The sequence below is a fragment of the Haliaeetus albicilla genome, chromosome 13 (assembly GCF_947461875.1).
Source record: "Haliaeetus albicilla chromosome 13, bHalAlb1.1, whole genome shotgun sequence".
NCBI classification, from domain to species: domain Eukaryota; kingdom Metazoa; phylum Chordata; class Aves; order Accipitriformes; family Accipitridae; genus Haliaeetus; species Haliaeetus albicilla.
In genome coordinates, this window is record NC_091495.1 from 7,102,290 (window position 1) to 7,116,858 (window position 14,569).

The following is a 14,569-nucleotide window of genomic DNA, read 5'->3' on the forward strand; positions in this document are numbered from 1 at the left end:
CATAATGCCTGCAGCTATTTTTTGTTTGTTTTTATGTTCTAAGGTCAATTTTTTTTTTTACTTTTTAATCTTTTGTACCATTCCCTTGTAAGACACCGTGTCCAGAAGCTACTGTTTGTTCATCACAGTTGTATTCTTTTCATCAACTTTTTTTTTTTTGGTAGTTGTACTAGGCACATGAACTTTGGGCCCTTCTCAATCAGTTGAAATAGTTTTCTAAAGTCACTAGTGATCACAGATCTGATTTCAAGCCTCTGTATAGTTATCCTGATATGTCCCACAGTGTCCAAGGGCTACATGATCCTATAATAAAACCTCTGTGGTTTTAATGCCCTATCAGATACCACCTTTAACAGTCTGAATAGTTTATAGCAGTTGCTGCACTTTTCTGGCAACAGTGTGTCACTAGATAGATGTTCCCGCTACTGTAGTAGGGGTATAGCATTCGTAGCGTCATGTTGTTACCAAAGAGTTGACACTTGGCAAAGACAGTCAGGTAGCTTGTCCAAGTGTCTGGTTTCTTGGCAGTGGTGCCCTTTTATGAACTGGCTAATCCCTCTTGGCATAACACTTGAAGAGCTGTTTGTTTACAAGCTGTTGTGAGATGTCAGTATCATTGGATGAGAGACCAGCTGTGATTGTTGCATATCCCCTTGCTTGTGGTGCAGACCTGTAGTGATGGTAATCCAGAGTTTGGATTAATGTTCAGAAATGTTTTCTTTGCCCAAGAAGATACTGAGAGCCTGCTTGGTCCAAATTAGTGAATATCTCAAAGATGTTCGTTTTGTGAGTATCTTGTAGCAATGTGATATGGTAGGGAAAGCTGCAAGTCTGACAGGTGTGGACTTTCTCGGGGCAAGATCCTTCATGGGTGGAAGTCTTTTGTATGAGTTTCTCACTGAGTAACTTTTTATGTTGGTAGATCTGCAGAGAACAGAATAATGATGCATAAAGTCTACATATTTTTGATCTTCATGGTATTGATTCTGCCCTCCCTTGGTCTGACCAGGTAAAGAATTATAGTTTAATGGAGTAATGTTTGAGGATTTTAATCGTATGAGACAACTTCTGTTCTTTAGCTGCTAGTTGAGGTATAGTTGATGTACCCCCACTCCCTCCAGTGTGTATGGTTGTACTGTCATTATGCATTAGATTTCAATGTTTATCTTTCATGTGAGGACCTCGTAGCCCTTAAAGTTTCTAAAGGCTGACTTTTCTTTTAGTAAAGAAATTTAAGACCTTGTAAGATCAATGACTAATTGAAAGTTGTCCATACTCACCATCGTAGCTGAGAACCCAGTTTCCTGACTATGTCTTATACTTCAGTTATAGTTGTCCTTTTCTTTCCACCTTTACAGTATTTGACTGTTTCCCTGACTAACCTGGTAACATGTATTTGTCCTATCTATATAACTGCTAAAAATGAATCATTAAAACTTCAATATGAAGTAGATGTTTTTGTTTTGTTTGATTCTGTATCTCTTTTCCTATTTCTGACTATTAGTAACTGTGATAAAGCTAAAGTAGTATTCAGATTATTTGATTAAATTCTCTCTATCCACTATCCTGATCTGAACTACTTAAAAAGAGAAGCAATTTTACACAGTACTAAGCTGTTGGAGACTGAATTACATTAACCGTCTTTCTTTCAGCCTTGATTTTTTTTTCCGTTGGCTGTTTGACAGAGAATCATCTGATTCTGCAGTTAGGCTGGAGTAAGTATTAACAACTCTTTGCTAAAGGAATACTTAAGACTTTTTTTTTTTTTTTTTTTTTTTTTTGCTGTTGACTAACCTTGGTTAGTGTTTATTAATTTGCTTGGGGATGGTACCCTCTGGGATGATGTTGATCTTCTGAATAAGGGCAGGAGAATGTAAGTGATTTTGCTATGAAGAAATCCATACTTGTTTCCTGCTAGCTGATGTATGCAAACATTCAATAAAGAGACAGTTATTTTTCCAAAACCTTACAAATTTTGTAGAAGACAAGAAAGGATGGGATGATATGATGCAGGCGAGAGGGGACCAGAAAATGTACTGAGGATTGTACATCATGGACAGATGATCTTCCCAAGGATTACAGTGAGACCAAATAGCTGCAGCAGTTCTCTTTCTGAAATCTATTGACTCTTGATTTTAAGAAACATGAACGTTTTCACACCAGCATTGCAAATTTGCACATATTGGTTATTATAAGCTCTTGTGACTGTGGCTGGAGGGAAAGAATAGAATGCAGTTATTAGGACATAGTTAGGTTTCCAAATGCTATTTCAAAATCAGTAACAAGAAGACAATTAGGAGTTACTAAGCTAGGAAAGATAATTATTCTCTTGCAGTCTTATCTCATCTTGTCTTGGGTTGCTGTTGCAGACATCAAATGATGCTCTTGTCTGCTATCAGCCACCCATCAGACTGCTGTATATTTTTTTGAAGAGTTTATTCCTCATCCGAACTGCAGCTTAGCTAGGCTCTTACAGCGTACTACACTTACTGTATTTATAGCTGTGTAGTACTCTTTTTCAACAAGATTATCAGAAGTCTTCTAGCCACTTCTTATGGTGGCCAGTGCTTATCCTTATGGTAAGAGATTTCCAAAGGTGATGGGAATCCACTGTATATAAGCTATATTTCCTTGTCTGCTTTCCAGTCACTGTCTGATGTCTTTCCTTGCAGATGTGTCTTTTTGCCTGACCAGGGAGCCTTCTTTGTGAACTACGTGATTGCCTCTGCTTTTGTTGGCAATGGGATGGAGTTGCTGCGCCTGCCTGGGCTCATCCTTTACACCATACGCATGATAATGGCCAAGTCCACAGCAGAAAGGAAAAATATTAAACAGGTATTAGAGCCCCTCCTTAGCAAGTGGCAATTAAATGACTGATCCTTATCAGAAACAGTGGGAGCCCCCATCCTTCATACCATTAACTATTATCTCCTGTCTATTTTTTGGCCTTTGTTTCATTCATCCATGACAGATTCATATTCCCTTCATTTGCAGCACAGATAATGGGGAGGTATTTATTCAAGTCAGAGATGGTCAAAAATCAAAACCCAAGCTCTGAACTTCAGGTATTACTTTCTTCATAGCTCCAAGTCAGAGTTTTATGATTTGGATTTTATAGGATAATTCTAATGGATTTTATCTTACAGTCTAAACTTCAGTTTTGTAAAAATTCAAATCTGTCTATGTTAGTTTCTTCTGTCAGCCTGCAGGTGTGTACAACTTTAACTTGAACATACATCTAGCAAAATATATACTTATTGTCTATATTCCATTTTAAGTGGAGGGCTTTCAACTTCCAGATAATGTGTCATCTTGCAGCTTGAAATTTCAGGTGTTACAATGGGAATTTAAGCCTGTATACAGCTGCCCCTGTTCTTTTTCTTCTTTTTTTTTTTTTTTTTTTTTTTTCTTTTTTATGGGTGGGTAGGTTCCATTTTTAAAAGATTCTTTTAAACATTAACTTCTGTTAACTGTTGAGTATTACCCCTTGCTCTGGTTGAAATTATTTATATTGATTTCCTCATCCCAAGAGGAAAAAGTGGGAATACTGACCACACCAAAGCTTTGGTATCTTGAGCTTTCCATACTGGGAAAGCCAACACAAGGAACAGTACAGATTCAATGGAATCTGCAGTGAGATGAAGGTTCTGAGTTTGGCACAATTATTTTCTGCCTTGTGGTTTTAAGTAGTTGCTTCTTGTAGATGAAAACAGATTCTCTGAGGAATTACTTTAAGGCTATGAAAGAAGCAGCATATTTTCTGTAAGTACAGATGCATAAAATGCATAATACTTCATCTCTCTAATTATGTCATTTATGCCTCTTAGGGAAGTAACTGATCTCTCATAGGGAGAGAATAAGAGAAGGTGAATTGTTGCTTTAGTGAATCTCTTCTTAACTCCTGACATATTGATAGATGACATGAGTGGCTTGGATGTTTTGTTTTTGTTCCTAGCAACAAGCATTTGAATATGAATTTGGAGCAATGTATGCCTGGATGTTGTGTGTGTTCACTGTCATCATGGCCTATAGCATTACGTGTCCCATCATTGTTCCATTTGGTAAGTTTTCCAATGAGCTGTGGGCACTGTGTGAGCGGGATGGGGGCACATGGGAGGTTTGGAAGGCCCAGTTCTGCATTCTTATCCCAGTTCAAATGCTGATAATCCTTAGGACTTGGATCCAAGTTCCTTCCTTTCTTGTGGAAAACACAGGGCAAAACATGGTGAATTACTTAGCTCTTGTACTTCCTTTAGAAGTAGAAAGTATATTTAATGTCTATTAGATGCTTATTTTGTTTCTCAAGTTTGAGTGTACTAGCTCTGGTGGTGGTTTTTAATAGTTAAGCATAGGAGATTAGGTAGGTTTGAGGATGAGGGGATTACTTTTTATCTCTGGGTTCTTGAGGTCTAGGAGAAGTAAGCTGCAGAGGGTACCCAGCCTGGAGGTCCACCTTAAGCAGCCAAACTTGAGTTGAGCTTTAGGCTCATTTGAAATAACTTTTGTCCTAAAGTTTGACTGATGTATGTAAAATGAAGCACAAAAATAAGCATGTTGACCCAGAAGCAAGAGAGTGGAAAACTGCCTGTCCTTTTCACTACTGCCCCTCTTTTCCATTGCAAACCATTTCTCTAAAATTCCACATCCTGAATGAGAATGAGAAAAGGGGCTGTGGTTATCACTGTGCTATGGACAGCTGTATGCTTCATGGTCCTGACTGCAGGGATGTGACCTAATGATGTACTGACTGCTTTGCTGGGACATGGTCTTGGCGAACACCATAGCTGCCCTTTGACCAGAAAAGGAAATGCTGTATACTCTGGTAGATTAGCTGGCTTAGAAAGCCAGTCAACTAGGAGTTCAGGGCATGTAGATAGAGCCCTTATTCAACTCTTATTCAGTTGGTTTATCTCTGTCCCATGAACAAAACTTAACATTTCTGCCTTAAGTTGCCTATGTATCTGGCTTTGACTACTTTCTTCTTCCTGTAGCAGCCATTAAATCCTGTATGGGTGTGCAAGAAACTTAGCAGTCTGTTTAGAACTCATAGACAGTTGTCCATCTTTAGTGACTGTGAAATGAGCTACATGTTATGTTATTGCATCTTTCATTCACAGAGATTCTGGACTGTCATAAGAATTATGTATAAAGAATCATTTCAGCAGCTACAGATATTTCCACTCTGGAAACCTGTTTAACAGGCATAAGTAGTACTAAATCATTTTATATAGTTGGTATTTTTCTTTTCTAATCCAAAATTTTAGAGAGCTAGATACAACATAATTAGCTATTAGATATTGTTCAGAACTGATTTTAATCAACAACCTTATTATTGGGAGAATGTGGCCAATTTTTTTGTAACAATGTTCTTTATTTACATTTCATTTTGTGTGCAGTTGTAAATATCTGAATGTGGTAGTGCATACCAGAGCTGTTGCAATTCATAGCTGTCACAGCAGTAACTGGCTTTTTTGGGGGGGATAAGAAATAGCTGACTTGAAATCCAGTCATGAATGTGTTGAAGGCTGAGAAAGAGACATTAAGCCACTGTTTGACCTTTCTTCCTTACCAGGACAGTGGTGGAGGAGTTACCGAGTCTCCCCTACCAGCTTGGCCTCATGTGCCAGCTCTAGGAAGGAGCTCTGGGCTCTTTCTGGGAGCACGAGTGGTGCTGCAGGGAAGTGTGTGGAGAAGGGGAAGCGATGGGGAGAGTCTGGGAGCCTTGGGCTGGGGATGCAACAACCTTAGGAGCAGGCTGCTGTCATGGAGCTGTACCCCACTCATATTTGGCCTGTATCCACCATTGGAATCTAGATTTTCAGTCACTTGGTTAGTGTAGATCTCATCACAGAATTGCTGCTTTTTGTCAAGTCTTCAACCACCTCCCTTGGCTGTCCCTTTTTTCCTTCCAGGTTTAATATACATACTCCTGAAGCACATGGTTGACCGTTATAACCTTTACTATGCATATCTCCCTGCCAAGCTAGAGAAGAAGATGCACTTTGCGGCTGTGAATCAGGCCCTTGCAGCTCCAATTCTCTGCCTTTTTTGGCTCTATTTTTTCTCATTTTTGCGGCTAGGTAAGTATTACCTGTTTCCACCTAGAAGCTGCTCCTTGTTCTCTTGTCAACTTACCTGAATTACATGTGAAGTTTCATTGGTTTTATGGGCTTTTCTTTTTGCTTCCATAAATGGGAAGTCATAGTGGTTACCTGTGGCGCTGAATTATACAACACTTGCAGCTTACACAAGTTTGCATAAGATACTCTGATGGCGATAGCTGATATGTTAACTTAAAACTGTTAGCATGGAACTTCATATTTCTTCATTTTACAGGAGATCATGTGTTCCCTAAATCGGTGGAGTTTGAATTGGCCAGTTAGGCTGTGGAGTGACAGACAGTAAAAATCATTAAAAAAAACACAAATGTATTCAGAATTAGCTCTTACTAGAAAGATGGTCCCTGGCTTCACTACCTGCATTTGTGTAGTCTGTGCATAAGTTTAATTTGCCTGGGTGAATTGGCTACTGCCTCCGTTGTACAGTTGTCATTTGGAAAAAAACTGTTAAAATGTTGGCTACTGCTAGTAAGACCTGTGTTTTACATCATCAGTCAAACTTTACATGGAAGACTGCAGTGAGATGGTAACCCTCCTCCCCAATTTAAAAACTCATGTTTTGTGTGTCATTTATTTTAAAAATAGGGACATTCTGTATTTTGCAAATACTTGGCATTGATAATATTGGCTGTGGTGTACTAACAGCTTTGATGTCAGAAAAGGTAGGCAATAGCTCATGGCTTTTTATCTGTGATATAGGAGGAAGCATTTGGCATGGAACAGGAATGGCGGTGATGCTGGAAGGAGTTGGGCTTCCCTTCCTGGGAAGGAGGCCCTTGGTATCTAACTGTATTTTGCCCTCTTCTCTGCTTTCACAGCACTGATGGCAAATGACCGTGCTTGCATTGTTTTTTTCTAGCATACCAGTAGTAAAAAAGATATTGTTGGCAGACTGTCATCTAACTTCAGAGATAGCTCCCCGTGGAAGTAAGAGGCACTCAGAACTATTGCTTCAGGCTGTCCTTGGATTTGAGCAGATGTCCCTGCATTACTTGTATGTTTTGGAGCTTGTTTTTTCCCTTGTTTTGAGAGTTGTCTTTGCAACCAGGAAGACCAATAAATCTATGTCCTCTAAAATAACAGCAGCATTTCTAGAGCATGCTTTAGAAAAATCAACTCCAAACACGCAGCAATTGATGCGCCTCTTTAATTGTTATGAAGGAAATCCTGGTGTAGTAAAAACGAAATCTTTATAATAATGTTTTCTGGTTCTGCATCTATGGTAAAACCATCATTTGTCATGGACCTTAGTAATGGAAAATACAGGCTGGATTACCATGTTTAGTTTGGTCAGTGTAGAGGATCCTGTTTACAGGATGTTGTTCAGTGATTTGTCAGTGCACAGGGCAGTCTAGCCAAGCAGTGTGAGTCTGAGAGGTAGGAACTTGAGATTTTGATTTTGTTGCCATTTATTTCATTGCTGCTTCTTGTACCAAAGAGAAGGAAGGAGGGGGAAGAGTGCCCTGCTTCCTTATCTGCAAAATAAATTGGTTTATGGTATGTAAAGCTTGATTGCTTAGTCATTGATTTGTGTCTGGTATGGATATTTCAGTCTGGTTGCAGAGTACAGTGATAATACTCTGTTTTCTCACTTATTATATTAATGTAAGGCTGGAAGGACCTTTATCCCAGTTCTCAGTCAGGATCAAATATCACTTGACTGCATACAGAAGGTGATAGGCTGTACTGGTGTCATCCATTTCCTCCTCAGTTGCTGTTTTCTTCCTCAGCTCTCATGCCATCCGTCCGTCATACACCTAAAGCACCACTGGGCCTCTCACAACAGAGGAGGTGACAGTACTATCTGCAGTTCAGCCTCTGTCTCCTGGGATAGTCACTTAAGTCCCATGTTCTCTAGAACTGTTGGCAGCGAGGAGTGCTGACGACATAGGGCAGGGAAAACTGATCTTTGGAGATTTCTTCTTCCTTGATCTCTGCTGTTTACTTTGTGGCTCACACCATACATTGGCTTTGGTGTAGACATACCTCACCAGCTGGTAAATACTGATGCAGCCTATGCTTATAAAACAACCTCTTCTGAAGGACATTCCAGAATACCCATAGGGAGGTTTTTTCACTTCCCTTTTTTGTTTGAATAGTGACATGATTGTGGGGTTTTTTTTGTTTTGTTTTTTTGCATGTGCATGCGTGTGTGTATGTGTTTTTCCCCTCATGAATAGATTTGTGCAGGGCTTATATAACCTGCTAAAAAGTAAAACTTGTCTATTCTGTGCCACTGCATATGCTGGGATTACCACAAAATATTTGCGGGTTGGTGTTGCCTCTTTTGACTAAAGAAGCTTGGAAACAGCTAGGTTTTGTGGTTTGGGTTTTTTTCCCCTAATATCTTACTCAAGTCATTTTTGCTGCAAAATGAGATTAATTTCTTCAGAATATTTCCCTAGTGGACCTGGAGAATAATAAGTCACTGTAATCACTACAACTTTTTCCATACTAGAGGCTGCTACTATGTCCTTTCCTATAGTGTTCTCTCTCTCTCTCTCTCTCTCTCTCTCTCTCTCTCTCTCTCTCTCTCTGAAGAAAAACTTACCTTTCAGTTTAGTTCGTTTACTCGGTTTCTTCTGTTGTTCCTTCTCCTTGGATTCCTCCCAGTTCTGTCCATATTTTATCATGGTGTCCTGCACAGACAAGGCTGCTCAAGTTGAAGGCGCTCAGTAGCACCAAATTATTTTGTGTAGGTACCAGAGACTTGCTGCTTTTTTTTTTTCTTCCCTTTTTCCCATGTTTTGTGATAGAATCACACTATTGACTGTTTCCAGCTTGTAATCATCAGTTGTATTCTGCAGTGCTACAGGTTTGTTATCCCTCTACATTTCATTTTTCCTTCCAAAAGGAAGTTATTTACAGTTTTCTAGGTACAATTTCATCTTACTGTTTATTTTTGGTTTGTTCTTTTTTTTCCTTGAAAGAGGGTGGGGTTGGTTTTTTATTATTTTTTTCATTTGGGTTGTTTGCAAGCCATCCAATTTGGTGCCATCATCATATTTAATAAATGGACTCTATTACATTTCACAGATTATTTATGAAAGTATTTTAGAAGTGGGTCCAGAATAGATGACTGAGGGAGGAGAAGAATCGCTCTGAGTCTTGTTTATCATTCAAGTATTGCAGCTGCCTTTCTTGGCCTTTAAGGAAGCTGGGAAACAGCTTGTTCAGCGGTTTTACCAGTCAAGGAGCTTTGTGCATAATGAGGTTCTCCTGTTTGTGTCTGGAAGTGGCGTGCCCAGTCCTCTAAGGGGAAAAAAAACCCCGAGACTTCTGAAAATGGGGAAGATAAAGTAAAGGTTGGTTTGGTTTAGTGTTTTTTCCTGCTATGTATTTTTATATTGTATTCTCTGGATATTTTTCTAGGCTTTAAAGCACCTACAACCATGTTTACTTTCCTCGTTGTCAACATCACAATTATCATTTGCTTGGCTTATACTTGTTTTGGCTGTTTCAAGTACCTGAGCCCACTGAATTATAAGGTAAGTGATGGATACCTAACACCTTTCAGCACCTACCTGTGTGCTTGACATAGCACCAGCTATTCCTAGTGGGTTGTTTGTGCCTCGTCACTAGCAATGTCTGTCCATAAAGGTACATAGCGGTAAGATGGCTAAGGAGGGCTGATAGTAGACGTAGGCTGCTTGGCACAGTGGAAAGTCTGCAGTGTTAGGAACTGAATTTGAGAGGAAAGAGCAGTATGGAAGAAGTATGCAAGAGGATTGGAGGAGAGAGTACCAGCACTGCAGAGAGATCTGTCTGTGCAGGTTTTTGGGCACTTATGATCTCTCTATATTGTTTTGACTTATCAATTTGATGTTGTCTCTCTTCCTTTCCCCACGTGTTACTGGTTACAGATAGAAGACGCGCAAGGTGAAAGAGGAAACGACACAGATGTACCAGCCATCCCAACATCTTCTGTAAGAAGTTAAGAGTTACTAATCTTCTCTTACGTTTCCTAGAAAAACTTAATTTCTCACCCCACTAACCAAAGAGCTTGTGTAGGACGTATTAGTCTGAATGGACTGTGGGACTTCGCATATGCATGTGGGACCACAGAGTTCTGCTGCTGGGCTCCTTGACTGTTCCCAGGTGGTGTTCCAGAAGTACCTTCGGCTGACGTTTTAGGAGTAGTTGAGACATGCTACTTCCAGCAGCAATGTACACTGTGTTCTGGGCCTTACACCAGACAGATCCTCACATCTGGACTGCTGCCAAATGCAGTCAGTTGCCACTGCTTTGTGACTTTCAAAGTTGTGACGTGTAGCAGATCTTACCTGCCACGTCACTAAAAAGGATGTAGGATGGAGGTAGAAATAAGGGCCTTTGTACCACAGTCTACAAGTACAGGTGAGTGTTGCACCAGGAAGCCTCCGTTAGGGTGCCAAAGGCCTTAGGTGTTAAGGTGAAGAATGGGAAATGGATGAAAAGAAGAGTGGCGAGGGCGTTATCCTGGGTGAATTATCCTAACGTACTTTGAGAGACTAGTAAAATCCTTAATGCTTGTGATTTCAGATGTACGTCCCCCGAGTTTTGCATCCTCATTGTACAGAAAGGACGATACTTGCCCATAAGGAGCAACAATCGTATGGCACCATGGACAACACTTGTTCACAGGCAGAAGGAATCATAAACTATTCTGCTGGACCTGCAATTACTGAGCAGGCACCGAGAGGTTCGCTTTGAATGCCAAGGACTAACACAAGGTGGAGCACTTGGTCCAGGTTTAGGAGAACTAATTCCACCCCCACCCCCCCCACCTCACCTTCTAAGTATTCTGTTTTATTTACATATTCCTGCCTACAGAAGAGGTACAGAAATAATTCATTGTGTGGTCTGCAGCTGTGCTCAGAGATTAAAAAGCAGATGCCTTGGGACTGATTGTTTTCCAGGCTGTCTACACACATTGTGAAACAAACGTGTTGAACACATTGATGCTGATCCTCAGGGACTTCACTTATGCTATCTCACCACTTGCCTTATGAAGATAACTTATGCTGCATATCGATAACTGGTCACCAAAGCAAATGCAGCTATGACAGCTGCCATTTATTTATTAAAAGTAATTCTTCCTTTTTAAAAAAAAAACAAAACCAAAACAACCCAAATCAACACAACACTTTAGTATTTATAAACCTCTTGGGATGCATTAAATCCTGATGCAATGTCACTTTTGGTGAAAATGCTGTTTGCGTGGGTGCTGAGGATGGTGTGTGGGAGTCTCTCCTCTTGTCACCCAAAGTAGTTGGTACAGACTTGATCATGTTACTTTTTTTCCTTAAAAGAGATGAGGGAGTTACTGTGCACTTGGGTACTACAAGTACCAAAGCAAAATGACTAGTGTAAAGAAGGGAGTGATTTATCTGATTGTGGTTTTATATATTTTTTTTGGAGGGCATTTAGATTGTTAGTTTCTGTTCACTATTTTTAAGGGCCTTCCACAATTAAAAGTTCACCTGCCAACAATAAAGGATGTAAACATTTTATCTTTCTTTTAATCTTGGGGTCAAAATGACAGATCTCTGGGTTTTCTCTATAGTGCCAATTATATGAACTGTAAGATAGGAAGTTTTTAAATTATGTAATAGGTGCCAATTTATTCCAAAGTACATTGTGTCAAAGTGTAACTAATAATCACAAAGCAATAAAACACTGAGTTCAGAGAAATTTCAGGCTGTCTTGATTTTTTTTTTTTCTTTGTGTATTGAAACAGTTCTTTTGCTAGCGGCCTCACAGCATGATCAATGTCATGAACTGTTCATAAGAGCACTGTCATAAGGCTTAGAATGACAGTATGTCCCATGAGAGATTTGAATACTTTTAAATTTCTCTAGGGGATGAATCTTGGTGACCTTTGGGTAGGAGAAGGTTTTGACCCTCCCAAGCCCTCTGTTTGCCTGCTCATTGTTAAACTGTTAGTTCCTGAACTTGACCTTTTCTAGCATGTCTGTGAAGCAGCAACATCTTGAGATTGGAGTAGAATTTGTGTCATAAATAAGTGTATGCAGATGTTCAGTGTCTTGCAGGACTGCTTCCCGAGACCAGCACTCTGGACAAATGCTGAGTAGGAGACCTGCCCTGCTGCAAGAAGGACACTGCAGAGCTTTGATAACCCTGATGACAAGCCGTGTCTGTTAGTTGAAGGTACACATAACTCCTGGTTCTTACAAGGCAAGGGAGGAGCCTTGTCTAGTGGGGGGCATGGATTTGTGTCACACTTCATACTGTCACTTCAAGTGTTGCAGTTTAGTCAGGGAGGATGTGTCTGTGTGTGTGTGTGTGTGTGTGTTGATTTTAGCTATCGTGGTATTACTAGAGGTGGTACGTCCACTGAATATTGTGGGGTTTTTTAGTGATCATGGTATTACTGGAGGTAGTATGTACCCTGGAGACAAACTGCCATTTAAGATTGGTATTCAAACCAAGAAAAAAGAAAACCAACAGATTCCACAATTTTTACTGGTTTCCGAGTATCTCATACAGATGTGAGGACAGAAGGAGGAGATAGAACCTGTTGTATTAATTAGATCAGACGTGTATGATTGTTCTAAGTCATTTCTAGCTGCAGAACCCCATCTTATACCAGTGTCTGCAGAAGCAGTGGACACTTAAGTGTATACTAATTGAGGAATCAAATAAATGATTCAGCTGCCACACTTGACCTATTTACAGTGCTGGCGCTGCAGGATTTTTGTGCTCTGTGGTATAACTTACTTTTTTGAACAAGTGACTTTTGCTATTCACTGTGAGGTTCTATATGCCATATCAAGGACAAAAACTCTTTTGGTGATTGGATTTCCTTTTTGTGCTTGGAAGGCTGCTGAACCTTGGTAATGAAGCTCCTTGTGGCTGGCACAGGTTCAGTACAGAGCGAGCCAGCTCTGCTGTGAACTTGAATAAACCCACCTCCAGTCATGCTAACGTGCTTCAGATACAGAATATGGAAAACCTACTACGTAATGGAAAGTTGCATGTTGCTAAATAGTCATTGCTGGTATTCGAGGAACCAGTTTGCGTGTCTGATGGGGAAACCACCTGCATATTTCACTTATCATGTAGTAGCCATTCTTGTTCGCCACTGTACACTGTTGCAGTTAAACTCATAGAAATGTCTATGATATTAAGACATGCACTAGTTTGAGTAAAGGCCAGGATCACCTTGTAGTAAATTATCACAAGGCCTCCATGTACAGCAACACACAAATTAAAGGCTGGTTTATCAGCTTTGCTGTGTTGTGCTTGCTTCCCTAGTATCTTTTGGTTCCCTCTCTGAGAGCTGGAAGTAATTAGGAAACTGCACTGGCTGTAATTTGTTCCTTCATGCTGGTGGATATCTCTGAGAGGATAAAATTAGATCAGCAGGAGAAACTCCTTGCATTCCTTGCTGAGCCTTAGAGAAAAGCTGAGGGATGGAAGCCTCCACAAATGTGGATATTGGCTGCACTGTATCTGAAATTCATATTTAAAGCCATTGCACATTCTTTACTGTTCTTTTTATAAATCTTTTGGCAGGAAGCCTAAGCAAATGGCCCAGCTGGAGTTACTGATTGTAGCTCCCAGAAGCCATATTTGTTGAGATCCAGCGCCTGCTGCTTGCCTTGCATTGCTCAGTTGGAACAACTCCTCCCCCCCCTTCCTTGGTCCTTGCTAAGTCCTTACTTGCGTTCTAGCAGCCGCCACCAGCAGTTCTTCTGTGGAACATGAATCCTGGACAAGTCTGACATTTGAGAATGAATAAGCCCTACAGTGTGGTCTGTGATGGGATTCTCTGTGACACAGCTGAGGGGACAGCCTTTGAAAAGTTGAAGAATGGAGCTCATTCGATACTGTACAATTCAGTACCCTTCTGCAAACACTTCGCTATAGACTATTTTCTTCTATAGTGAAGAAAATGCTATATGGTATGCTGAGACTCCAAAAAAACCTTGGCTTGTTTAGATATACCTATCTCTGTGCCAGTTAGAGCTTATTCTAGATGTATGCCCAACCTGGTTCACCTCCAGCCCTGCTGAAACACATCCCCAACACCCAAATGATTACAATTTCTCACTTGCATTAGGTGCACACATTCACGTCTTGTTTTTCTTGGGGCTTTCCCATGTCTTGAGCCAAAAGCAGATTTCTGTGCTGGCTAAGCTTTTAATGCTTCAGTGTAGCACTAAACCATGTTCTTTCTGTCTCTCTACAGAAATCGAATTCCCAGCTCTGCTTACCCACAGATGCTAGTAGCACAACTGAAAGCTTTCTCATGTAGGATCTACAGCTAGTTCATTTATTAGTATTTGGAAGCCTTTTACTTTGATGCTTTTCAAGAAGGTGGGCTTGCCCTACAAGCAGCAGGCCACAGAATTGTTTTCCTGGGTCTTGGCAAAAGTGAGGTGAGAGGCACAGGAAGATTTGGGGAGGAGGGGTCTTTTTCTGTCACTAACACAAACCCATGTCCA

General features: G+C 40.4%; 1 protein-coding gene across 1 annotated transcript in view; it reads left to right on the forward strand.

The window, feature by feature from the left end:
- TMEM63A (transmembrane protein 63A) overlaps positions 1-11,792 on the forward strand; it is a 33,895-nt gene extending 22,103 nt beyond the window's left edge. The window contains exons 17-24 of the mRNA XM_069800036.1: positions 923-1,009; positions 1,653-1,715; positions 2,673-2,835; positions 3,956-4,061; positions 5,913-6,080; positions 9,492-9,607; positions 9,983-10,045; positions 10,641-11,792. Of these exons, the coding sequence (XP_069656137.1) occupies positions 923-1,009; positions 1,653-1,715; positions 2,673-2,835; positions 3,956-4,061; positions 5,913-6,080; positions 9,492-9,607; positions 9,983-10,045; positions 10,641-10,811 (937 nt within the window). The 3' untranslated portion in view covers positions 10,812-11,792. The remainder of the gene's footprint in view (positions 1-922; positions 1,010-1,652; positions 1,716-2,672; positions 2,836-3,955; positions 4,062-5,912; positions 6,081-9,491; positions 9,608-9,982; positions 10,046-10,640) is intronic.
- The last annotated feature ends 2,777 nt before the right edge of the window (positions 11,793-14,569 follow it).